The sequence below is a fragment of the Octopus sinensis genome, unplaced genomic scaffold (genome assembly GCF_006345805.1).
Source record: "Octopus sinensis unplaced genomic scaffold, ASM634580v1 Contig10281, whole genome shotgun sequence".
Taxonomy (NCBI): Eukaryota; Metazoa; Mollusca; class Cephalopoda; order Octopoda; family Octopodidae; genus Octopus; species Octopus sinensis.
The window spans coordinates 11,819-38,284 of record NW_021832075.1 but is presented as its reverse complement, the minus strand read 5'-3'; the positions used below and the strand labels follow the sequence as shown (position 1 = coordinate 38,284).

The 26,466-nt window shown below is 34.4% G+C and overlaps 1 protein-coding gene and 1 pseudogene across 1 annotated transcript; one reads left to right on the top strand and one right to left on the bottom strand.

Moving 5' to 3' along the window:
• The first annotated feature begins 9,271 nt into the window (after positions 1–9,271).
• On the top strand, positions 9,272–10,842 carry LOC115228304. Its single transcript, XM_029798917.1, has 2 exons — positions 9,272–9,294; positions 10,266–10,842. Exons 1-2 carry the CDS (start codon positions 9,272–9,274, stop codon positions 10,840–10,842), a joined length of 600 nt encoding a protein of 199 aa, XP_029654777.1.
• Positions 10,843–17,003: 6,161 nt separating this feature from the next.
• Positions 17,004–23,971, bottom strand: LOC115228303 (annotated as a pseudogene).
• Positions 23,972–26,466: the final 2,495 nt, after the last annotated feature.

Here is a 26,466-nt window from a genome sequence, read left to right as displayed (position 1 = left end):
ACAAGCAGTGCGTTTTTTTTTTTTATACGAGTAAAGAAGGACGAGAAAAAGGGAAGGAGATGGGAGTGCCACCGCCTGCTCACTCCCTTCAGAGGAGTTTGACTCTTTCATACTACAAGACAAAAAGAAGAGGGGTTTTAATTTGAATTTTCGCTTTTGTGGTTATTTGTCGAAAAGGATGGAGATCTGGGCGCTGAGAGGAGACATTGCACGATAGTTGTCTTTGGAAGGGCAAATAGTCGTATCGCTAGAGAGGATCGAATATAGCCCCATCAGAGAGTTGACTTTCGACTAATACACAGAGGTGTCGATAGGTGACTAGTGTCCTGTCTTTGTCCCTAAAAAGAAAAAAAACATTTAAAGATATGTATATAACTTATCCTTTATTAATAAAGAGTCAAACTAATTATTATCAATTGAATTAATTAATGCGTCCTCTCACTCGATTCTCCTCCTCTTTGAGCTAAAGCCAATCTCTTCGATGGGCACACTCATCTATCTCACAGGGTTCGCCTCTTCTGTGGTCATTCTTAAGTTCGACTCAATGGCCTCACTTGGCAGAGCCTTTTCTGTTGTTCCATTTGTAAAACGAGTCGTTTGGCATTTTTCTGACGGGATCATTCCAAATTTGTGTTCTACACGCATAGTCTCCAATGTTTTCCTGATTACCACCGACTGAATGTAAGCTCGTGTAAGTTCTTCCAAACCAATAGTATCGCAGTGATGTTTATAGTATTTACTAAATGTATAAAAGATTTAAGAGTTTGAAAAACATTTTCTTTCGGTAATAAAATAGTAATAACAGTTGACTTTCTGAATTTTTTCATATACAAAAGCACAAGCGCCGTAAAGGGTGGCCCTGTCGCTCCCAGAGATCCCGAAGCGCTGCGTGTGTTTTAACGACATTGGCAGTGGTATAGGACAAATAAAAATGGTGAACGGAGATCGGATTGGAGTTACATACGTGGCAGGGTTTCTTCTGGTTTTTTTCCCATGTAATCGTGTCCAAGACAGGGTGATGTCCGCACCGCAAGCCAAGTCTGCAAGAATTACACGTTTCTTTCTTAGCAATATTGATTCTGGTTTATCGATTTCCGGGGATTAAACATTCGGTTATGGTTTTAAGACCAGCATTCTGCACTCTCAAGGAATGTGAGCAAGACGCACGGAGACCAACAAGGCGAGGCCATAGTTCATTGTTGTTCTGATAAATTGTTTTTACATCAGTGTTAAACTTTCCTTGGGTTGTAAAAAGATTAGCCAAAGACTGCCACCAGTGCGTTCAACTTGCACCTGGCTTTAGTACATATCGTTTTCACATGTGTAGAGAAACTCAGTGATTGATAATAATGACACTCAGAATTTCGGGGTTTTTTGTTATAAGGTTATCCAAGTACAGATAGTGAGGGTTTATGATTGAGTTCACGTTTGTTGGTCATGAAGAGGTTCATTATTTTCTCTGCATCAAGTTTCTAATCATCCCGAAGCAATCGGAAAGCCAAATGATTTCTTTAAAATCAAAAAGATTATATTCAGCAAATAGATGATTCATTAAAGTTTGACATTAATTTTCTATTATTAAATTATACCGTGCATTAAGGTCATTGTTGAGCTTCTCTGTCAATAAACTTGAGCACTTCTTTCAAAAAAGTTCTATGGTTAAATGATACAATCAATAAACGAAAACATAAAAAAGTTATTTTTTGGTGAAATGTTATAGGTCATCAGTGAAATAAAAAGTGCTGCCTGTAAAAATTTTAAATTTAATTAAATAAATCAACGATGTAGCAAAAATTACTCTTAGTTACTTGTTTATGTACGATATTTTTATATGGGAAATATTGGACTTTTGGTCAATTATTCATTATCTTTAAACACAAAAAGTGCGTATTTTTTTGATCCAGTTAATTGTTTTTTGATACAAAAAGTGCATTTTTCTTAGTGCATGCACCACAGATGGAGCACTAACGATGCTTTGATTTTACTTTGGTTCGTGAGGTAATGTACAATCTTTCATTAAAAATGTAAAAAAATCCTCACTGCATGTTGCATCGTTATGGTCTTGATGTGAAGACATCATATCAAAAAGTCCTTCAAATTCACTAATTTTTATTCATTTTACGAAATTTTAAAGATGGAAAACTATACAAATCTGCTGTAGAGTATTTAATAAATGATTATAGAAGCTGAAACTGCTATGTTTCAAAAAGTAATAAAAAAGGAATAATTAAGCATGTAATAACTATTAGGCAACTACGATTATGTAATAACATTTAATATAAATAGAAAATATTATATCTTACGAGAATAATTTTTATGAGTTTATTTTCTAATTTTATGTAAAAGTATAATGAACATAATAAACACATGCGGTTGTATTTTTGGAAGGCTTCGCTTACGAGGAAAGGAAAATTTTCCTATTCAAGAAAGCCTACATTATAGCTGGGGTACAATTGCTACGAAATTACGAGCGAACTTTGTATTCGCTCTTTAAATGACCCCATACATTAATGCATTTTCAATATGTTTAACACAATTTTTTTGATAGTAAACTATACAAATCTGGTGTTGAAGTATTTTTAAAAATGATTATGGAGGCTAAAACTGGTATGTTTTAGAAAGTAACTAAACAAAAAAAGGAATAATTGAAGAAGTAATAACTATTAGCAAACAACCATTATGTAATAGAATTTTACTATAAATAAAAAATATATGAACCTCACGGGAATAATTTGTATGAATATATTTTCTAATTTCATGTTATTAAAGTATAATGAACATAGTGAACAAATGCTGTTTTATTTTTCGGAAAACTTCACCTACGGGGAAAAGAAATTTTTTTATTAATAAAAAGCCTAGATTACAGCTGGGTCTCGGGTACATTATATTATTTCCTGGTCCACAACTGTTGCGAGCGAACTTTTTATTCGTTCATGAAGAATAACTTGCATGGGTATATTTTTTAATTTTATGAATTAAAGTATAATGAAAATATGAAATTGTATCTTTACTCTGAGGCTCCATTTAAAACGAAAAACTCCCATGCACGAGAAAGAAACAATAATAAAATATAATTAATCAGTGATGTAGCAATTAATTTGATTTCGTGATGTAATTTCAATATAAAAGAAATTATTTGAAAAGTATAAAGAAACACATATGAGGTTTACTGCCTGGCTTTCTACGTGTCGAGAAGAAATTCTCGTAAAAAACAAGCCTACATTACGAACCGGGGTATATATTTTATGAACTAATTTTGACGCAGCATTAATGCATTTTCAATATGATAAACACAATTATTTTGATTTCCATGTTTTACCATAATTGAGTATACATTAGTGTAGACAAGACATATAACTTTTCTTTAATAATTTAAAATATTATGATTATTCAAGTAGGGGATTTAAATTATGATTATTTAAAATGAGACATGTAAAAACACAAGAACGTACTACAATTCACGTTAAATGACACGTGTATTGTTATTTATTTATTCATTGTCAGCCAATGTGGTCTAATTAATATATTTTCATTTTAAAATATATTATTGAAAAATAGAAGGAAGAAACTACAAATAGTTGTAACCCCAATAATTGACGATTTAGTAGGATAAACATTATAATTTTTTTAATCGAAAACAAATCAAAAAAATCTAGGTATTAAGTACCGGCTCGCAAAATTGAGAGACAATTCCCGCTTTAAACAGCCAGCGAGATCCTGTGAATAAGGAATATAGATTCCCATGATCTCTGGAACAAGTTTCTTAAGATGAGCAAGCGTCTTGGCCCCAAAAACACAGGAAGTCTTGACGGCAAGCCGTGGAATTCAAAGCTCCCTTTGCAAAAGAGTCGTCACAGGTGACGTCCTAAACAAGCTGCCTCCTGGATTCAAAAAAGAAAACCGTACAACTGCCTGGACGTTTTGCATCTTCAAAGACAAGGCTCGTCGTTTCCAGAACTGAATGGAAACCAGCTCTTTCCAGAGGTTTGTAAATTAGATTTTTAATTTCACTGTCCCGAGGAAATCGGGCGGCACTCATTCGACAAGACAGAGCATATAGCCCAAAGACGTCAACTTTAGGCCCACAACGGCAGGGATGAGGTCTGCAGACAGGGAGTCCAAGGCGATTACAGATACCCAAACGGAGTAAATCCCTATCAAGGAGAGTATCCAAAAGCGGAGAAGGGAATACATTCAGCCAAGAGCCTGAGTATGGATGACAGGCGGAACGGAAACAAGCCAGTCTGTGTTGGCCGATTCGTTATGTATATCCTATTATACAATCTCGGATACAAAAGCAAAAAAAAATTGGACTTATTCCATAGACGACAAATCCGAACATCACTCAATATTCAATAGCCAAAAAAATATGAAATGAAATGGAATTTAGATGGCGACTGTTTGGACATTTATTAGGGAAAAATTGCAAAACACTGTGCAATATCGTCATGGAAGAATATTTTAATTTAAATGAACTCATATTACCAGTATCCCTAAAAGAAAATTATTAGAAGATCGGGAGAGGCATGAATTCGAAGCGACCTAGACCAGGCATGCCAACAAACAAATAATCCAGGACTCCCTTTTCGACATTTTTTAAAATTTATTATAATAAACTGTTATCTTGTTAATAAATTTTTTCATTATTGAAAGAAAGATTTCGATGAGGACAATTAAAGATATTTCGAAATGCGCAAAGGGATTTTTGCACAATATAAGAGTGTCAATTCTTTTACAAAACCCATGTATTTCGTTTTTAGCTACAAATAACATTGTTCATCATTCAATGGAGTCACTGTTTTTCTAACTCAGTTAAAGTTTGATGGCATAGTAGTGAACATTTGGCTCTTCAACCTCTTTGTAGTAGGTCGTTTGATGGCAATGATAAAGACACTTTGTGTTTTTATTTTTTAGTATGATTCTGCGTTTACTTGAGTAGTTAGTCGATCGTGAATAGAAGGTAAGTAGTTACAAACAGAAAATACGGAAAAGAAATGTTTATTCTAATATTAGAGCAGAATTAAACGTCACTGAGGAATGGAAAAATGTGGATAAAAACATACGAAAGATTTGAATTAGAAATAAAAACAGCTCATTTGCCACAATTAACTAATGATTGACGAATCAATTAAAATATTATAGCAGACTAAAACTGTCATTGATTAGGTTTTTACTTGTAATTTAATAGTAAATAAAAAGTGGCCACATGGCCATATGGATAGTAATCCATAAACTCAAATTTCATATCACATCAAAAAGCATATCCTTCTATATAAATGCGACAATGGATGGTTGCAGGGCATAAAAAGGGAAGGCCTCTATTTTAAAGATCAAAAAATAATTATTTATATTCCTTATTCAGAGGATCTCGCTCGCTGTTTTACGCGGGAATTGTCTTTCAATCCTGCGAGGCAGTTTATAATAGCTAGATTTTTTTTGACGATTTCTCTTATTCATTAAAAAAAGTCAAATATTTTTATAAAAAAAATAATTTGGCACAGAAAATGTGCTAAAACAATTGAATCATCAATTCATTTTTGAAAATTTCAAAACAATTATATCGAGTTTTTAAAATTTTTGACTTTTAAAAAACTTTTAATGTCAGGACATAAAAACGTAAACGATCTGACAATCTTTTGTTTTTAAAAAGAGAATTTTTGGGAAAACGGTACTTTTCCTACAAAAAAGCGGTATTTCGTTGGTTCATACAAAATATTTCTTTTTTAAAAATTTTGAAAAATTTTCGCGAATTGGCGAACTTCCATTAAAACTAGAATTTTTTAAAAAATGCGAATTTAAAAATGGGAAATTTGGGAGTATTTACTATAATACTAAACCTACGCTGCGCCATTCTTTTTAAAACCTATTACAGTCTAACCTCTTTTTGGGGCACCTAGTGCCCCAAAAACAGGGGTTTCCCCAGATAGAGGGGTTTTCTAATATTAACGAAAAAAACTAACGTTTTGTTAATTTAAAACCAAAAGATGTTTATTCTTAATTTCATTTAACAATTTTAGTCTTTACTTGTCGGGAAATGATCCGTTATTTTCGCTCCGAATTGGTACTTTTGAATTAATCGATCCATTGTCAAATTAATCGATCCAAAACGACCTTGTCGAGAAATGAATGTTTATCACTATTATCGGGTTCTCTGAAGCCCTCAGAACCTTCACATCCATCAAAATTACATCCATCAAAACAACAGAAACACGTTATTATTAGTTATTCAAAAATTATAACTAAAAAATATATAAAATATTAAATGCCCCATAACGGGGTTTATCTTATAAAGAATAAACAGAAAAACTCCTAATAGAAATTCAAATTGCCCCAAAACCCGAGGGTGCCCCACGTCCGGGGTCGCCCCAATAAGGGGTTGCACTGTATTTATCAATTTTTTTATTTAAAAATCTTGAAAAATTATGTCAAATATCCATTAAAGCTAGAATTTTTTTTTAATAAGGCAAATCTAAGAACTGGCGAATTTAAAATTTAGTCAATCAAGATTTCTTGCCAAATAAAACGTGACCAAATTCCGCGTAGAGAACTGTATTAAATAGGCCTTTAACAATTAAGGTTTTAGAAAACAACCACGAAAAAATAGATAAGTATGATTATGAGGAAAAACAATTTTTAGAAAATGAAGATTTAAATTTTATTGAGAATAAAGATAATTTTTTGCTGAGGATAAAGAGGGTGGAGATGTTTTCATTAAACTCTCAAACACTAAAGTATGTTAGACGTATTTTAAAACTGGACGATGTGAGCATGTGAGAAAGAAAAATCTTTATAATCGTAATTAAAAAACCGAACCCAAATGCAAATCAGAGGTCTGTTGGGCCTACCGTTAAAGATCGTAGTTTTTAAATGCGCCTCATTATATATATTCACTTTATTGAAAAAGAGAAGATGAAGCTCGATAATTATCCAAACTATAATCAAAAGTATTTAACAACTATTATTCTACTCCAAAAACAGCGTTAAAATTGACGAAATACCTTAAATCATCAATTCATTTCTAAAATTTCAAATCAATTATATCGAGTTTTTAAAAATTTTGACTTTTCGAGATTTAAATGTTAGGTCTTTGAAAACGTAAACGATCCGACAAATCTCCCATCTTTCTTTTCGAAAAAGACTTGGAAAACAGTACTTTTTTGAAAAATCAATTTAAATGCAATGAGTGCACTTTGAGACTAGCTTAACTCACATATTGGAAAAACTGGTTCTGACCCTAAGGGTCCTCTTGGCTTAACGTTAACAAACAGGCCAGTTACATCCCTTCTCTACTTTAGCTGAAATAATGATTGTCTTCCTTGAGCCAAGAAAAAGATTTGAATCTGGAACTGAAGTCCGGACTTCAGAATGATCATCAAAATTCTTATTCTAATATCAAAGCATGAATGTAATTAAGTCCAATCTTTAATTAATGTTTTATCTTCTTTTAGGACAGCTACTCGACAGAAAGGCCACCTATTGATCGGTTAATCTGTGGACCTTTTTTTGGGTCTCCTCGATTCGCCTCCTGTTGGATCACGATAGCCGCGGACCCCATGATCCGCAGGCGTAGGCAATTGAAGGTTAGAAGTATTGACGGTAGATATTCGCCAGTACCTGGTGTGACCCGTTTTTCCATAAGCTGGATAGAGTTCTGAGAATTTTCAATTGAATGAATGCTTTCTTCGGCATACAAGCTGATGCACTTGGAGACTTCTTCTTTGGTAATTTGAAAATAAAAAATGCCAACATGTTTAAAAATTATTATTATCAATGCTCTGTTTCATATTACAGGTCCAATTTGTCTGAACAACTGAAACCACATAATGTTAAACCGTTTGTTGGTTAGATCTTTGTTTGTTTCGGTCTTTCCAGGGTATGGGAAAGCTTCTCTTTTGGCATTTGGTTTTTTGATAAAAGTGTTTAACATTTCTGCTCTTCAGGGGACGCGATACTTATCTAATTGGACCCACGTTTCTTAAAAAAAGGACAAAGACAGCCAAAAAACGAGTCAAGTAAGAATTGCTCAATGTACTTAAACTCCAAACGACATATAAGTTCTCTGCTGTTTGGTTATCCATTAAATTCGAAGAGAGTCCTTTGTCCAAACTGCACCACTTTGCAATATTTGGCCATGACCAAGTCGAGTTGGTCCTAGAAACATTACTTTAAGTCGACCTATTAATTTTTATTATCCCGCACGTCTCTCTATGACTGCATTTTTTGAAATAAAAAAATACAAAAAGTATTATTCCGTGATAAAAATACATTTTTATTTTTGTCCCGTGATAAAATCTCGACTTTATCCCAAAAGCTAACCTAAATTTAACCTTATCCCTATCCACAACCTATACTTAACCCTTATTTTAACACAAGGCCCAACCCTAATCTATCTCCAACTTTAATCATAAAATAATGATTCTTAGATTAGTACTAATAAAGAATCTTAGTAAGAATTATTTTTTATAAACAAAAACATTAATTAATTTTATAAAGTCTCGCAATATTTGTTCTTTTTATGACAGATCCTTCTTCATCTTGAATATAAAAATTCATATTTTCTTTCCCAATAACTTTATATTTTTTCGTATCAATTTGATCATATAATGGATAACTTCTATTTTTAGCACCAAGATCTTGCCGTAATAGAACATTATCCCCCACCTTAATCCGCATTATAACACATGATAAACAACCTTAATGTCGTTTTCGTCGAATTTCCATTTCCGTTTGTTATTCATTAATTTTTTGGACTATAAATAAACTTTAATGTTTTTACCTGACAAAAACGCAGTTATTGATAACTTGCATTATTTCAGAACGGCTAACACCATATATCCTTGTCTTCAGATGACTAATCATTCGATCTCTTCCAAAATGATTAGAATTATGCTCGGACTATTTTTAGATGATACAACCAGTACTTCAATCATTAGTAATTTTAGTTCTGCGTCTTCAATACAAAAAAATCGTAGTTTTAGGCCATTTCTTCGTATATAAGCTTTTCCATCAGCAAAAGAAAAGGTTTCTGAATGTCGTTTGACTTTATATCTCTCCTTCTTATCCAAAACCTCATCCAAATTCTGGGATTCTTTGTATTTTTTGATTTTTGACAAAGTATCTCTAGTCAAAACCAGTAGACCCATTTTTCACGTGCCAATTTAATTTTATAAAAGTAATATTCTTTTTAAAAATAATTAATAAATATGTATTTATGACTGTTAATAAACTATTTTCTATATTTTTTTTGAGAATACGTTTGCGGTCCGAGCAGATGCCGGGTCCAGGCAAAAACCGGTGACACTTAAAAAACAAAATTACAGACTAAATTTAAAATCAAATCTCAGATTAAAATTGACTAGTTGCGTCCTAAACATTAGACAACTCTCTAAAAAATTAAGGAATCACATTTCTCATTAATGAGACTCGTAAATTTTATTTTTTAAATGAATTCTTAATTATTATTGAATTTTTGATTTAGACAGGTGGTAAAAGGTGTCTTTTTGATTTGTCAAAATTTCTGAGAATATCAAAAATTGGCTTTTCTCCGAAAATATTTGCCGACTTTTAGTCCAGAATAAAATTAGTTTAACGACAATATTACTGTTCAAATGCTTTAAATTCCTCAACTTAAAAGTCCAATTAAAAAATCAGGTTTTCCACCTCATTTTCTTCTGCCATTTCCAGAATTATAAATTATTATGTCACATGCCTCAGCGATTACTATGCCTGACTCGTTACCTCTGAGTTACCTCTGAGAAATAATTGATTAATGATTTTTTATTTTTTAGAAAATTTTGACTGATAAGGACATTAAAACATATTTTAAATGATGTGAATTGTGTGAAAAGCTTTAAAGCCACATAATTCGATAGTTTTATAAATAACTAAAACTCTATCCAGTTTTTAGTTTTAAAATCATCAGTAGATCTCTTATAAAAAACTCAAACTCTATCCAGTTTTTACTTTAAAATCATATATAGATCTGAAGTTTAAAACGTAAAATAAAATTTAAAATTAATTATTGTGTCTTTTTTTGGTTCTTTTCATGTGAACTATCTTTGTATCTCCATTCGAAAATTCTACATAAACGCGGTTATTAGGTAAGATTGATTTGATCGTGGCAGTATCACCATAACCACTTTCAAATTTTTTCAATCCGATTATACAAGGCGACATAACGAAATTGTTAAATGCATACACATGCACCTATGCAGAAAATTTGGATTCAAAAAATCAAAAAGGTTAAAGACTCACTCTATCCAAAGTGTAATTACTAATGATCGTGCTGAATTACGAGTTGACACTACTATCCCTACCGAATCAAAAATTCAATATAACAAGCCGGACATTTTCCTATACGACAAAAAATTAAACCACATATGGCTAATAGAGATTGGAGTGACGTGTGTGGATAATTTAAAAGCAGTTGAAGTTGAAAAACTTCATAAATATGATATCCTGGCAAGTGAATTAGAAATCATTTACAAAGCCAAAGTAAAAATACTTCCGATTGTCATCACCTCCAAGTATTTTAAAATATTCATGGATTTGATTGGCATTAAAGACAGTGTTTTGGCATACATCCAAACGATTGCATTAAAGAAGACGTTTGAAGGAATGTTCGTAGAATATAAACATGGTTTCGAAGACGTAATGACTAAAGCATTGATTCTCAACAAAGATTATGCAGTGTGGAACACTCACCAAAGGGGAGCTAACTCGATGAAGAGGAGACATGATGAGGTGACAGAAAACGAATACTCTGAGGAAGGACAAAATAATAGCAAGAGGATCACGAAAGATGATGGTGCTGTTCAGGGAGGCCCAAGACCAGTAAATTGAAAAATTTAATTAATCTAACTTTTAATTTCTCATTAATCAGTTAATTTTTAAATTAATAAGTAAATATATTTCAATCATCTAAATATTTTTAATTGAAATTTTAAAAATTTAGAGCAATGGTAACCCGTCAGGCATGGTAACGCATGGGGCATGTGACATATTATTTTGCTTATTCTTCTAATTCTCTCGGTCATCTTTTAAGTTAATTTCTTTAGTCTTCATTTAAACTTTTTATCATTTCTTTGTATTTGTATTGGCGATATCGTGTTTTAGCGTCTTAAAATCATAAGGGACCAATTTTGATTAGAAATCGCAAATAAATTAATATTATGTCACCGTCCAGATAGGTCGGGGCGCCAGATCGGTTATGTATAAAATTTTTAATAAAAACTACCTTTCGAAAGTTATTTTCTTTTTCTGTTCATTCTTTTGTTGATTTTAATATTATTTTTGTCAAACGCAACTTTGAGCCATTTTTAGAAATGTAGGTGTTGTTCTCCTTGAAACTAAATTTTTTTGCATATCTCCGTATTCGTGCCCTTTCTTCCGAACTCAAGGAATCATCAAGGTGCCTGATTCCAAATACTCCCTAATTTTTTCGAGGGTGTCTCGAATTAATTCAACTAAAACCATTGATTAATGCTAATCTTTTCAACTTTTTATAACTTTTTTATTAATAAGATTTTATTTTTTTATTATCAATATTTTTTTGCGATGAAATGTTTTGTAGGAAAAATATTTGTTTTGTATTTAGATAATTGACCTGACCGATCTGGCGCCTCGGCCGGTCTGGACGGTGACATATTATTATATTATTTTTTAAAAATTATTATAATTTTTGTCAAAATATTGAAGTTACTGAATTCATAAAAAACCAACATCCAGTCATTTCCAGATAATTACCCTATTGATTTTGCATTTTATTTAAAAACGCTTTAACCAAGGTTAGCCAAACAATTCTCAACAATAAAGCTTATTAGAAAAATCCATTTTTAATTTTTAAAAATGTTGTAAATTTCTACTTTTATCATTAAAACTCTAAAATACAATCCGGCCTACGGCCAGATGATTCAATATGAATATTTTTCCCTATGCGGCCTTCGGCCGCGTCGAATTTGTAACAATGGCAAAATTATTTAACAATTAAGTAAATATGACACGAGAAAAAACACAGAACGAACCCCATGAATATTTGCAGTTAAAGTTTTTTACTCTGCTAATATGTATCCTTTGATTTTTTCACCATATTCCCATTTTCTCAGCCTTTTCATTTTTTCTCCCGATTTTACAATATTTTCAAGGGTTTTTTTCCTTTTTTTCACGACCTCAGAATTTGTTAGTTTTTTATTTGGTTTTTCCAAATCAGTTCCGAACAAGAGGTCAATTTCACAATATATTTTTGTGCAGATATCTCGTCGTATAATGGGTATTTTCTATAACCCGGGTTTGCATCCCCATCATGGCGTATTAAATTTTCATCGCCACTTTCAGCTTCATCATATTTCCATTTTCTCCGCCGCCTTTTCATTTTTTCTCCCGATTTTACAATATGAGTGTCAATAAACTGTACAATTTATCACGTCCAAAGTGATTAAGATTGTGTTGAGCCTAATTTAAATAAACAAATACACTACTTCAATGAATTTTAACTTAAGTTCAGTGTCTTCGATACAAAAAAACGCAACTTTGAGCCATTTTTAGAAATGTAGGTGTTGTTCTCCTTGAAACTAAATTTTTTTGCATATCTCCGTATTCGTGCCCTTTCTTCCGAACTCAAGGAATCATCAAGGTGGCCTGATTCCAAATACTCCCTAATTTTTTCGAGGGTGTCTCGAATTAATTCAACTAAAACCATTGATTAATACTAATCTTTTCAACTTTTTATAACTTTTTTATTAATAAGATTTTATTTTTTTATTATCAATATTTTTTTGCGATGAAATGTTTTGTAGGAAAAATATTTGTTTTGTATTTAGATAATTGACCTGACCGATCTGGCGCCTCGGCCGGTCTGGACGGTGACATATTATTATTATTATTTTTTAAAAATTATTATAATTATCAAAATAATTATTATCTGCAACGCTTTAACAGTATTTTTGAATGATAAAATATTTAGGTATCTTTAGGAAGTTTTCTACTGGGAATGTTTTTATTCTCCTTATTCCGTTTAAAAAACAAATCCAACTTCGTAAACGAGGAAATTTTCAACACAGTTGCTACTTCTAAAACTCGATTCTTTCTCTTCACAAAAATCACTGTTTAAGATTTATCGTAAAGACATTATCGCTTTTCGTCATCAAGAAAAATAACTCTCAGGGTATCTAAATCCAGGTATATTATGTCGAAAAACATTTTTTCAAGGTGATCAAAAGACTTCTAACCTTCTAATCCAACTAAAACTGAGTGTGTACAAGTAAAACACAAAAATGAAAATCTCTCTTTAGTTATTAAAAATTTTTAAATTGATTTTTTTTAACAAAAAACGCATCCGAACTTGAAAATTTCGATTTAAGGTACTACAGTTTCGGGAGGTCCAAAACTCTTTTGGTAAAAAATCGTCATGTAAATTGCCTCAGCAAAATCTCTTCAAAGAACTTGTCTGTACTACTCGCAGAGTGTCAATTCAATAGATAAAGCTGTCTGTTCATTTTCTGGTAACTCTCAATCAATATTATACAAATACATAAGGTCTCCGAATTTTACAATGCCTTAAATATCAAATATCTAACTATATTCAGTCGCACTAAAACAGCAGTTTAAAACAGAGTAGACTAAATAAACAGAGTAGACTAAATTTTTTGGACTAAACTGGAACACACTAATATGCTTTTTTTCTGCGTTTGTCGACAGAATTATCAATGTCAAATATTTTCATTAGTTGGCCAACGCCTAAGTGAAAAATGTCATTTCACATGCTGGACGTTGGCATTTCTAATAGTCGTAAAACTAGAATGATTTTTCAATTTGAACTCTTCATTCAAAATTGCCAAAATGTGCACAAAACTTGATATCGAAAACATCTCCAAAACTTACAAAAACGATCAAAAATTGTTTAAACTTCTAAAAAAATCGGATACAATCACACCGTTAGTAAATTTGATCATAGTTTAAGAAATATTATCGAAGGCCGATATTTACAATCCAAATAAAATTAAAAAATTTATTTTGCTACTGAAACAAAAAACCTTAATAAAAATCAAATAGCATCCAACATAAGCGAAACTGAAAAGACCTTTTTGAGAATATTGAAAACTAAAAGGATGTCGTCCATGTTACAGAAAGTAGCTGATTTAAAGAAAAAATTCAAAATATCAAAAAAATGCAAATTGGAGTCTTAACATATGTTAGACTTCGTGCACTGTCGACACTATATGAAAAATGAGAAAAGACGGAATAAAAAAATTGAGAAAAGACAAAAAAAGACATAGCATACATCGATTCCTTTTACGTGTCCAAAGTTATCTTGACTTCTTTGGCTTATACGAAAAATCTGTCGATGTGGGTCACCTTCTTGCCGTGACAGGTGATAGTTTTATACTACGAAAAGACCTACAACTACTCCCCTGCCGGATCGGATCGATTCCGCGATGTCGGTGGCAGTAGAGCAGGCGCGAAGCCGTTGCTCCCAAGGACCTCTTTGCTTATCAAACTCACCCTTCTACTTTCCAGAGACATTGAACCAAATCCTGGCCCCAGCAAAAAGAACCTATTACGTATCCTGCTCAGAAGACTGCTGAACTTTATTCCTTCCTGGAGAAGCACGACGTGGACATTGCTTTGGTACAAGAAACGAAGCTTTGGCCAAAAATCGCTTGCCAGATTTCCCTGGTTATTCATACATCCGTCGGGACAGACCGGGCTCTGTAAATGGGGGTGGCCTACTAACTCTTATCAAAAAATCCATCCCGTTCACTAACTGTACCTCCCAAGCTTACTCGCTAATTGGCAACGATCAAGTGATTGAAATGACAGCTATAACTGTCTCTACAGGGTCATCAACCAGGAGACTCATCAATGTATACATACCTCCTCACTCGTCATGTCCTCATGGATGGACCCCTTCTATTCAAAACCTCCAGTCTCTCAACAATGTCGTTATTTGTGGTGATATGAACGCAAAGAGCCCGATATAGCTAAAAAATCAATCTCTCAACTCAAGAGGATCTCTACTATTCGACCAATTTGATGGTTTAGTTATCCTCAACAATCCCTCATCTCACATCAGAAAACCGTCAAGGAAAGGCGACGCAATTTCTTCTCCTGACATCCCGCTGTGTACTCCAATTCTGGCCCCAGTTACTTCTTGGAAGGTCATTTACGACTTAAATTCTGATCACAACCCGATTATTATTGAGAATGCCCAAAAATCCAACATCGACATTCAACGGCGTTGTTATACGAATTACAAAAGAGCTTCCTGAAATGACTACTGTCTCGCTCTAGAAAAATCATTGAATGATTTCGACATTATCAACTTTCGTTCGACTGATTTAGCAGTCAATTATCTTAATGCACTTATCATCTCCACTTCAAAAAAATTCATTCCTCAAGGAATTATACAAAATTTCTTCCAAAGTTACAGTCACGAAGTAAACGCCCTTATAAAGACCCGTAACAATTCGAAACGGGTCCTTTATAGAACTGAGGAATCTAAATTCGCAATCTGTGCTGGACGGCTTCAATGAGAAGAAACCCCCAAAACGAACAGTACTAGTTTCAATCGATGTTTCAAAGTCGTTTGACAGCGTCCCTCTATGTGGACTCATCAACAAAATTTTAAAGACAGACCTAAACTCAAACCTCAAATCTTGGCTTGCAAACTTCTTATCGGGTCGAATGGGATACGTCTCCCTTATGGACCACTGTTCAAAACAACGCTATCTTCCAAATGGGGTACCGCAGGGTTCTGTGTTGTCCCCTTCCCTGTTCAACTTATATTTACATGACTTTCCGGCTAATGACCCAAACAACTTGACTTTATCTTACGCAGATGACATTATCATTGCTTCTAAACACGCAGATTACATATCAGCCTCTCTCAACATCCAGCAACAATTATACTCCGTTGAGAATTGGTTCATTTAAAACAGACTCGAGGCTTCGCCCTCGAAATCATCGGTCACCTTATTTTCTTCCGACAGAAAACAATCAAACCTTCACCCAAAGTTATCTCTCTTTGGTTCTGACCTCCCACAATGCAAAACCCCTACTATCCTTGGAATTACTTTTGATCCAACTATGTCCTTCAACAAGCATGTCTCTAACATTTCTGACAAGGCAAACAGACGCACAAACATACTAAAAGCAATAAGTGGTCACATTACAGGCGCCCAGAAGCCACTCCTCAGACGAGTTTACAAACAATACATACGGCCCGTATTAAGTTATGCGAGTCCAAGCCGGGCGCTCTGTCTATCCATAAACTCGACAATGGCACTTCAATCAGTACAAAACAAAAAAAACCATGCGCACAATATCTTGGTGTCTGAAATCAACCCAAATTGATAACCTCAACTGTGAAACAAACCTTTTGCCAATTGAAAATCATCTAAATATGAGAGGAGCGCAATTTTTATTTGCATCTCGAATTCCCTATCATCCATGTTCTGCTCTAAATGTGCTAAACGGAAATTCTCGTTCACTGAAGAACACCCCGGCGAATCTATATTCCCGGATCCTTGCAAAAATCGACGGCTTGCACCAATGTCCATACCCGATGAGGAAATTCACAATTTGATATCCACATCAGCTATTCTTAAGCTGACGCCTAACTCTGTACTCAATAAATCTCCTCCTCAATAAATCTCCTCCTGACTTTCACTGTTCTGAATTGCTTCTCGACTGTTTGGCTCAGACAAACTTGGCTCGTTTCCGTTCTGGTCATCACTCCTCATTAAACCACTATGCACACAAAATGGACATCTCGATCTCCCCCTTTTGCCCCATTTGCCATGCTGATGAGCATACAACCGCCAATCTATTCCGCTGTCATGGTCTTCTTTCGCTCCGTAAAAAATTTGCCATACACGCCCCGAAGGTCCTATGGGAGCAACTTGGGAGGGCGCTTTTGTTTCTGCAAGATGCTGGTCTCACAACTTAAAGTAGGATCGGATCAATCGATTGATAACGGTTAAAGATAAATGATTGGCACTTATTAAGAAAATAATTAAAAAACAATCAAGAATCAGTGCTGTAATTAGGATGCACGACAATGATGGGATCATCAGTGGCAACACCTCCATCTTCGTTCATATCAGAATGTGTCAACTGAATAAGAATATGATCCTAAAGAGAATATCAAATTCAGAAAAAAACAGATTGAACAAGCCTTTCAATAAGTCTTTGCAACATGATTTTCCGTTCAGCAAGTTCCTCTTCCGTATCAATGTCCCCAATAATTTCTCCAAGGTACCAAGCAATCAACTCAGATCGCCTAATCCCCGAACTCATCTCCTGAGACAACTCTGCCAGTTCATCGACATGCCGAATATGAGTGACAAGTGCATTAGTAATTTGTTTATATTCCTCATATGTAATAGAAATAGTCCGATAGCCTCCAGTTGTTGATGGGACAGAAGTCCGGTCTTACACTCAAGAAATAATGTAACCTGGGGATTGAACATTCATAGGAGTTTGAGGAGTCATTGGAATGTCCTCGGGGATAAAAAGTTCATCGGGACCTTCATGAAAGAGGATATCAGGGTGGTCCACTCTGATTATAGACTTGCTTATAAGTCGGCATGCTTCTTTAATATGACGAGGCTCAACCTAAGGAATAAAAAACATGATAGAACCTCATCACGAAGAAACATTCGTGCCATTGCTTCACTTAAGCGAATTATACTCTCTAACTGACGGACTGTAACACGCCAAGAAGTATTTCCACCAACAGCATCTCTCTGTCTCAAAAGCTTATATTGCTGGACAATATAATCTTGCGATTCTGGTGGAATTTTGGGGTTGAATTGACGTGAGAAAGCAATATATCTTCTTATATCTTCCAATGCATATTTCCGATCAAAAATACTCAAATTAAGTGCATGAAGTTGGACTATTTTACTAGCAATGGCATAGTCTGTTATCTAAAATAAGTAAAAAACCCAATCACCTCATTATATTCATCCACAAGTACAAAAAACAGATCAAAACGTGACATAATAGGGGCAGACATATTTACGTTACGTTTGAGTGATTTAGTACGGTCATAATGTCCTCCAAGTGGATTGGCCGCTGCGAGAATACAAGTCCGTGCATTTAATGTTGCTTTAACACCTGCCTTGGCAATCGAAATAGTCTGTTGTTCCATTGCCTCATGAATCGCCACTTGATCGTGAGTTTCAATTTTATCAAATTCATCAATACAACACACTCCCTACTCAATTAAAAGGACTGTCTACCCCGTCAGCTAGCATTAGTGCTCCTGCCTCGATTACTAGTTCCCCTGAATCTTCATCGCGGACAACTGCAGCTGTGAGTCCAGCAGCTGATGTCGATTTTCCGCTTGTATAAATAGCCCGTGTACTCAATTCCTCCACATGCCTATAAAATATAATACAATTCATTACTTGAGAAGCTGGCTTTTTGCAGTACTACTGGGATCTCCACTACACAGACGTTCACATCTCCACGGAGACTTATTCCTTCAGAGGTTTGCTTACCAACTCCACCAAAAAGCATAAGTAAAATTCCACGCTTCACCTCGTCGTTTCCTTCTCATTCATACAAAAAACAATTCAACCGTGAATTGATGGAAAAGGCTAGAACAGAGGTTTTGATACAAATCTCGGTCGTTGTACATTTCTCTGATTATTTCCTCACTGCAGTCTTCCAAAGCGACTCTATTCCTCGTCTTTACTGACGAAGCCAAAAAAGCAAGTCTGTAATTAAGATCTCGTACTCCCAAAGCCTTCAGCCCACGTACCCCTTCAACTCAACTTCATATGCTCTATTTCCAGTCATTCGAGTCGATGTTTCAGCTTTAGCCTCCGGTAGAGACAATACAGCCACGTCTGGCACAACAATAAGTGTTCCAATAAAATCACAACGGTCCCCTCCTGGGCTAGTTCCACACAGTCTCCACGAAGAATCACTTCCAGACTACGAGGGATTGACCCACGAGGAAGTTCCGACTGAGTTTTCTTGAATTCGGACCTTTTGAAAATCAATGAAGTGTGACTTATCAACATCAAGTATGAAACGCGTTCGATTATTACAAACAGGATTTCGACAAATTTGGGGCTATGTGTTTATATAATAATACTACTTGTGAGTATTTGAATTGTTGTTCTACATTTCTTATAAGAGTCTGGCATTCAAAACAAATGAAGGCTCCTTTGACCAATTCTGGATGGACTGGATGTGTCCTGACTACCTGACCTGTTATTTTAATCAAAGAGCCATTTTTCCACTGCTTAATTGCCTGATTTTACAAAAGTTGGCACAAAATCAAAAGAAACAAAAAATTCCTTTTTCGAAGGAATTTTCCCTTTCTTGGAAAGTACATTTCCCACACTTCCACATAAAAATGGGTATATTCTAGACTATATTAGAAAAAAAGTATACCTGTAGTACTCCTCTGTAATGGTAACAGCCAAGTGATGGTTCCAAGAGTCGATATCCGAGTAGTCAACGTTAAGAGTTGAACTTTCACTATTTAATAGTTTTTGGGCAGCGATTAAGTAAATTTCTTTTCCCTCGGAATTAATGAACCTATTAGATATATTTTTAGTTTTTTTACTGTTCTATAAAATCTGAAAATAATAGTTGACAATTTTCTCCGATAATATCCTTTACTATGTTATCATTCTGCTGATTCAAAGCCTGCATCACGAGACTCGATGTTATATACCCGCTAATGTTAAAGAACTAAAATTAAATTTAATTGATTTTAATAAAATTAAATAATGATTTCAAATGTTTCACTAAAATAATTATTTTTGGATAATAAGAGAGTACCAGTGGTTTTTTTCTTATAGGGAAATATTCACATTAAACATTTTTTTTCATTTGGTACAATAAAATAATTTTAAAAGCGGATCTTTTTCTATCTTATATTTATGTGGCTTTTTTAAACTTATTTACATATATTTAAATAATCATTTTAAAATTAAATCTTATAAATTTTTACAATTGATTTCACACGTTTTCATTTTTATGATTTCTAATAATAATAAAATGAAGTAGAAAACTCGTTTTTTCAATTCAATTTGACTAAAGTGTTTGCATTTGTCATAAATTCTAAAAACTTACCTACGTGTCTCATATGTCAAGAGATTTTCCAACTTGGAAAGACATTTTAATTTCAAACATGGTGAATTTTGAAAAAATTATTCTTTTAGTGATATTCGAAAAAAGCTGTTGATGAACTTAAAAGAAATGTTGGATGTTTCACGTCAACGTTTAAAAATTTAAGACAGTTATTAAAGACTTCTACTATTGCCAGCTTTATTATCAGTTACAAAATCGCTAAAAGGGGGAAACCTTTTGACGGAAAGTATATAAAAACGTGTTTTATTAAAGCAGCTGACGAAATCTTCCCAGAATTTGAAAACAAAAAAGATATGGTCAATTTTTTTAATAATATATTACTGTCTGCTTTTTTTCAGAGAATTTCTGCCATTCTTAGTTCTTAAAGGCTACACACGTGATGAAAACATAGCCGAAGCTTTTATTAACAAAATAAAAGGGACTTAACCATAGAGTAAAGATTTGTTAATTAAAACTAATTCAGAAAATATTGATCTTCTTCAGTACAATAAAGTAAGATGGCTTTCCAGGTAGGAAATTCTTAATTCGTTCACATTTTTTATTGAAGAGATTCGATATTTTCTTGGTGCAAAGGAATTGAATATCAAGAATTGACCGAAAATTATGGTTACAGAAGCTATATTTTATGACCGATCTATGCTAAAAACTTAATTAATTAAATTTAAAACTACAAGGAACTGGAAATATTGCATTATTTATCTTGTAGGAAATTGTCTTATTTGAGAAAAAACTATGCTTGTTTGTAGATGATGCAGATTATGGGATTTTATCTCATTTCCCCAAATTACTTGAATATTAGATGGAGATTAAAACGATTGAGTTTAAAGAAACTCTTTTATCAATAAGCAAATCATTTTAGAACAGGTCAGAATTTAATAAAAAATTACACCAGATTCTATGCTTTTAGAAAAGAAAAATTTACCTTATTGTTCGTTACTTCTTGAGAAAACAGAAGATCTAAATTTTGCACCATATAAAATAAAAATTTCTGAATTTAATGCAATTACTGGAATTAAGGAGTAAAGAATTATGGAATCAAAAGTTTATCCACCTAACCACCGAATTAGAAGAATTAGTAAAAAGTGGTAAAAAAGTAAAAAATGGCTATTTACCACAAAAAGGTTGCCGACTCCCGGACATGTCAAAAGCTTTTGACTGTGTCCGCCTTGACCTACTTATCTAAATGAGGTCTTTAAATGGGCTTTGAGTTCGCCGTGTTTCCCTCAACGTTGGAGCCAGTCGGTTTTTGCTTTAAATCGACTCGATTATTTGATAAAAAACAATAGTTAAAAAGATTAGATGCTAGCTAGGGTAGGTGGATAGAGAGTAGGTGAGAGCCTAAGGGTCAGTTCAACGACGCGCACTCCGTATTGAATGGCAGTTTCCGCGGGGCACGTAGAACGAGATTCCCTGAAAGATTCAGCTCGTCTCCCTCGTTTGTTTTCAAAGAGATTCTTTTACTAACGTCAGTGAGGAGTTGAGTCGCTGTCTTGCCGACAAATTTTTAAGGTTTCGAAGGCAAGGGGACAAATTCAAAAAATTCAGGAATACACAGGTATTCCGTCCTCTTTAACTCTTCGGCCTCAGCACTGGCAAAGCCCGGTTTGCTGAAGTCTTGGGTAGCATCTTGGAAACTGGCACTGGCAAGCAGATACTGATCCGTACGAATTCATCTCCAGTAGTAATCCCGTGTTAGGGATAGATATGGACAAATTTTACGAACTAGAAAAAGCGTCCTACCCCTTTGACAGAAGACCAGGCAGTCCAAAATTAATGGTTTTTAACGTTTTTGATTATTTTCTTTTCTTACTTATTATTATTGATTTTTATTAAAATATCGGATAATTGGATTTATCGGTTATTTAAAAAAAATTTTCCGTGGACACATGCTATGCAAATAACCATTGTTTACTGTACATGAAGTTTCTCTAATATTTTTAATAAGAAAGTTCAAAGAAAATATTATGTGACAAGAAAAGTAATTTCAGTGTGTGATGTTTGCAAGTTTTCTCTTTCACTTAAATTTAAGTCTGTTTTATTAATAATTTAAACCGAGGATGAAACTAATCATTTTCTGTTTCTGTTCCAAATGAGCGGTTTCAAATTGACCTCATTGATCTTACCAGCTTCTCTGTTATTACTCAGTCGAAGCATTGCTCCACAAATGTCGGAATTTGTGATTATATTGTTCAGTAAACGAGGCTGTTTTTTGACTTGTCAGAGCGGTAAAGTGTCCTCCGATTGAACTGATTCCTAAAGAGTTGGGCTATAAGTTCAGTCGAGCAAATAACGTCCAATATAAAATGACCAGACTCATTTTGAATTTTTAGATTAGCCAACCCTCGTTTGAGTAAGCGCATAGCCATAAACATTTTTGTACCTGATTGTAGCCTCTTTACTTTTATTATGCGCTATTTCAATAATTCAGACCAGGATTGAAGCATATTCCTCTTGATTTCGTGTTGGATTTTGTTTCTCAGTTTTCTTAATTCGGATTTCCGATTAGGATCACAAGTTTCCTTTTGAAGTCTTAAATCTCGTTGACGTAATTGACTAGTAATTGAGCTCATTTGTACCTTCATTTAGTTTCGTGAATCTCAACAGTTTCTTTGGCAGCCTTTATTATAACTTCTGAACTTCTTTTCTATATTATGTGTGGTAAGCCATCCATGAGAATATTGGAAATATAATGATCCAAGCGCTCCTAGTTATTTCATGATGAGTTTAGCATTATTTATTAGTTCTTCCTCCTAATCCTTTGTGTTTTTCTAGCCTGTGCATGATATCTATGTAAAATTCAGTAAAGTTTTCTTAGATTTAATGTGCTAACTACAATAGTGCATATTATATGCAACCCGGCTTGACGAGTGACGCCGTCATCAGTGATCTCACTGCGGAACCGGATGTCTTCTTCAGCCACACCATAAAAGAAAAAGACAAAAGAGAGCAGTGACACTTGACTTCGTTCGGAATAGTTAGTTTCTTGATAACATGTTTTCTTTCTGTCTTGATCTTGTGTGGCTGCCTCAAGCAAGATATCATCTTGCGGCAAGGCTTTAATAATAATAAGTACAATAGTATGATCGCTGTTTGTCAAGGCTCTATACCAGACGTCACCAAACTACGGCCGCGACAACATTTTATCCGGCCCGCGCACTATTTCGAGATATTCAATTAATACCTTAATAATTAACTTAAATAAAAACTTTAATTAAAAAAATTAAACTATTTGCAAGATTTAATTCGAAAAAAAAACTTATCAGCATTAACGTTAAATTTTTCTTTGTTGCTATGTCTAATATGAAAAGAAAGGTTGACCGCGAATGCCGTGTATTCAATAAATTATGGGAATTGAAGTATTTTTTTGCGAAAGATGAATTAAAGCAGAAAGCTTATTGTTTAATATGCCACGAACAATCTCTCTGTTATGAAGGAGTATAACATTCGACGTCATTATGAAACGAATCATGTTCCGATATATTCCAAGTACACTGGAAAGCTACGTCAGGATAAGTTGAATCACTGAAACGCACTTTACAAATTCAACAAGGCCTTATAAAAAAAAATTTTGAAAATAATGAAAATGTAACAAGAGCTGGATACGAGATAACGAAAATTATTTCACAACACGGGAAACCCTTTAGTGATGGGATGTATATCAAAAATTGCATTATTGAAGCAGTTAATTGTTTGTGCCCACTAAATTCTTCCTTATTTGATGGAATAAGTTTGTCGGCGAGTTCTGTGTCACGGAGAACTGAAGAGCTTGGAAAAAATATAAAAGATGATTTCTATATTTGGCACAACTTACCAATGTGAGCAAACGTTTTCGAGGATGAAATATGTTAAGTCTGCCCATCGTGCAAGATTGACTGACGGACACTTAAAATCAATTCTCATGATAGGATGCAGCAATTTAAAACCAAATATTGATGAACTTATCAAAAAAGATCACAGTTCCATAGCTCTCATTAAAATTTTTGTTTACTTATTTTTGTTTAAATTAGTTTTTATTGTAAAAAAACACACTTATGAATTTCTAGTAAAATTATAATCCTATGCACGTGCTCCGGCCCGCGTTCATTGTGTTGGGGTCAATCCGGCCCGCGAGTGCAAAAGTTTGGTGACCCCTGCTCTATACGTACGGGAGTCGACTAACAATCTCTCTGCGACTGCTTGTACAAAATATAATTAATTTGTTTATATATTTTTAGTTCCTATCTTTGTTCATTTGTTATATAACTTACCAAGGTGGTCTTGTGTAGGGCGGCGTGCTGAAAAGCCGTGTTGTACAGAAATTACAAACGTAGGTATTACAAATGTCGATTATAATATTAACGAAAGAATTTCGATACTCCTTTCCGTGATTACTAATGCAGCGTTCACCTTTGTGTTTAATTCCTGCTTTTAAATTTGGGTCCCTTGCAATAAAAATTATTACGGACAAGCTGAGTTAGGCGCATACTTCCAATAAAATCAAATAAAAATCATCAACCTCATCCGTAAAAATTGATAATCTTTCACTGTGTGGGAATACATGTTAATGACATCATAATCGATGTCTTATTATCTGATATTAATTTAGATTTGTGAAATTCGATCTGTTACCCTCCATAGTTTAAGTAGCCGATCCACAGGTGAGATGTAAGCCTATCCTATAATGACAGAAGGTGATAATATTAACTGGTTTTCTTTGAAATTTAAAATATAGAGAAAAAAAGCAGAGAATGGACAGATCGAGAATACGATAAAGACATCAAAATAAGAAGTCAAAAAACTTAACCAAGTGACATTTCATTATAATTCACCAATCATGATCAAAAAAGTAGCTGTATATAAAAATAAAAGTAATATAAATTTTCTTATAGTCTTGTAAAATAGATATTATTAATATGAATTGAATTTAAGATTATAAGGATTATTACTATGCATAAATACAAATAACTCTGTATTTATTTGTTAGAATAATTATCGGCTTCAAGCAATTACAGCACGATTAGACGCACTGGCTACCGATATTCATATTAATTCTGTCCGTGCTTATTGTTGTTGTGGTGAACATACATGTCAAAAACTCTAATTTTAACTATAAACAACCAGTCTTTGGGGGCCATCATCATCGCAAATATTTTATGTTCACGTGAAAGCGTAAAACAATCGAAAGTTTATCGTCGCCGCAACGGGGACTTTGTCCTCACTTTTCCGTCGGAGAAAGAGGCGAAAAGTTTTACTGAAGATTTCCGAGATACAAAACCCTTTGGAGTAGAAGGTCACACCATCAAGGAAGCATCCCTCGGCCCATCAGAGGTCGTCCTAAGGAACCTACCGTATTGGGTTGGCACTCCAGAACTCGAAGACTATCTTCAGTCTATACTGTCGCCCGGATTCAAAGTAGAATGTTTCTCAAAAAATGGTCGCCCATTGCCAATGGCGAAGGTAGTAATCCCGAACCGAGGTGAGGCAGCATCTCTGTTCCGTAAACCGGCACCACAGTGCTATTCCTGTCAGAATTATGGGCACTTGTCCCGAAACTGCAAAGAAAAAAGAAGGTGCTTACTCTGTGGAGAAGATCATGATCGAGCTTCGTGCTCAAGACAAGGGCAAATCTCCAAATTCTGTATTAATTGCGGATCGACTGAGCATATGGCAAGCTTTCGAGGTTGCCCTAAAGCGAAGGAAGCCTTAAAGGTCATACTAAGTATGTCCAAACGAGTCCAAAAATCACCAAAGGAAGAGATCTCCCGGCCTAGGACACAAAAAATTGTCTATTCCAAAGACAATATCAGCAGCAGTTGCCATATGAAAGAAGAGACAACAAAACCCAGTCCTAAAAGCAAACCACATCCGTCAGAGTGGAAGACGGTCGACAAAAAGAAGGACACTTTCGACGTAGGAACCCAAACAGATGAAGAAACTGAGAACCTCCGCGAGGAAACTCAATTTATTGGAGTTGGATCAATACCCCATCCGAAATCAGAAGCACTGAGTGTGGTCGTCGAGCCTTCAAAACCAGACGCACTGGCTACCGATATTCCTAAACAAGAAGGAAAACCACTACAGACTGTAAGCGGTAAACCCAAAAGAGATACAGTCCCATCGAAAAGGGAAGCAGAGAAGCAGAACCCTTCTATTATGCCGTGGCAAATGGAGGGACTGTCATACGCTGAGAAGCTGGAGTCGGACATCAAATTAATGATTACGGATAAAAAGCCGTTGACAAAAAAGAAGAGAGAGGATTTACTCCTCCTGGTGGCGCTCTTAAAGGGAGAGGTCTGCCGCCAGTATCCAGACGGAAAGATATGAGCGTTATAACGCTCGTCAACGCCCGATCTCTTCGGAGACGGGCTACGGAGC

Coding starts and splice junctions, on each gene's coding strand:
- LOC115228304 (XM_029798917.1), top strand. CDS start 9,272: ATGCCGGGTCCAGGCAAAAACCG. Junction 9,295..10,265: donor CCGGGTCCAGGCAAAAACCG/GTGACACTTAAA, acceptor CTCTATCCAAAG/TGTAATTACTAATGATCGTG.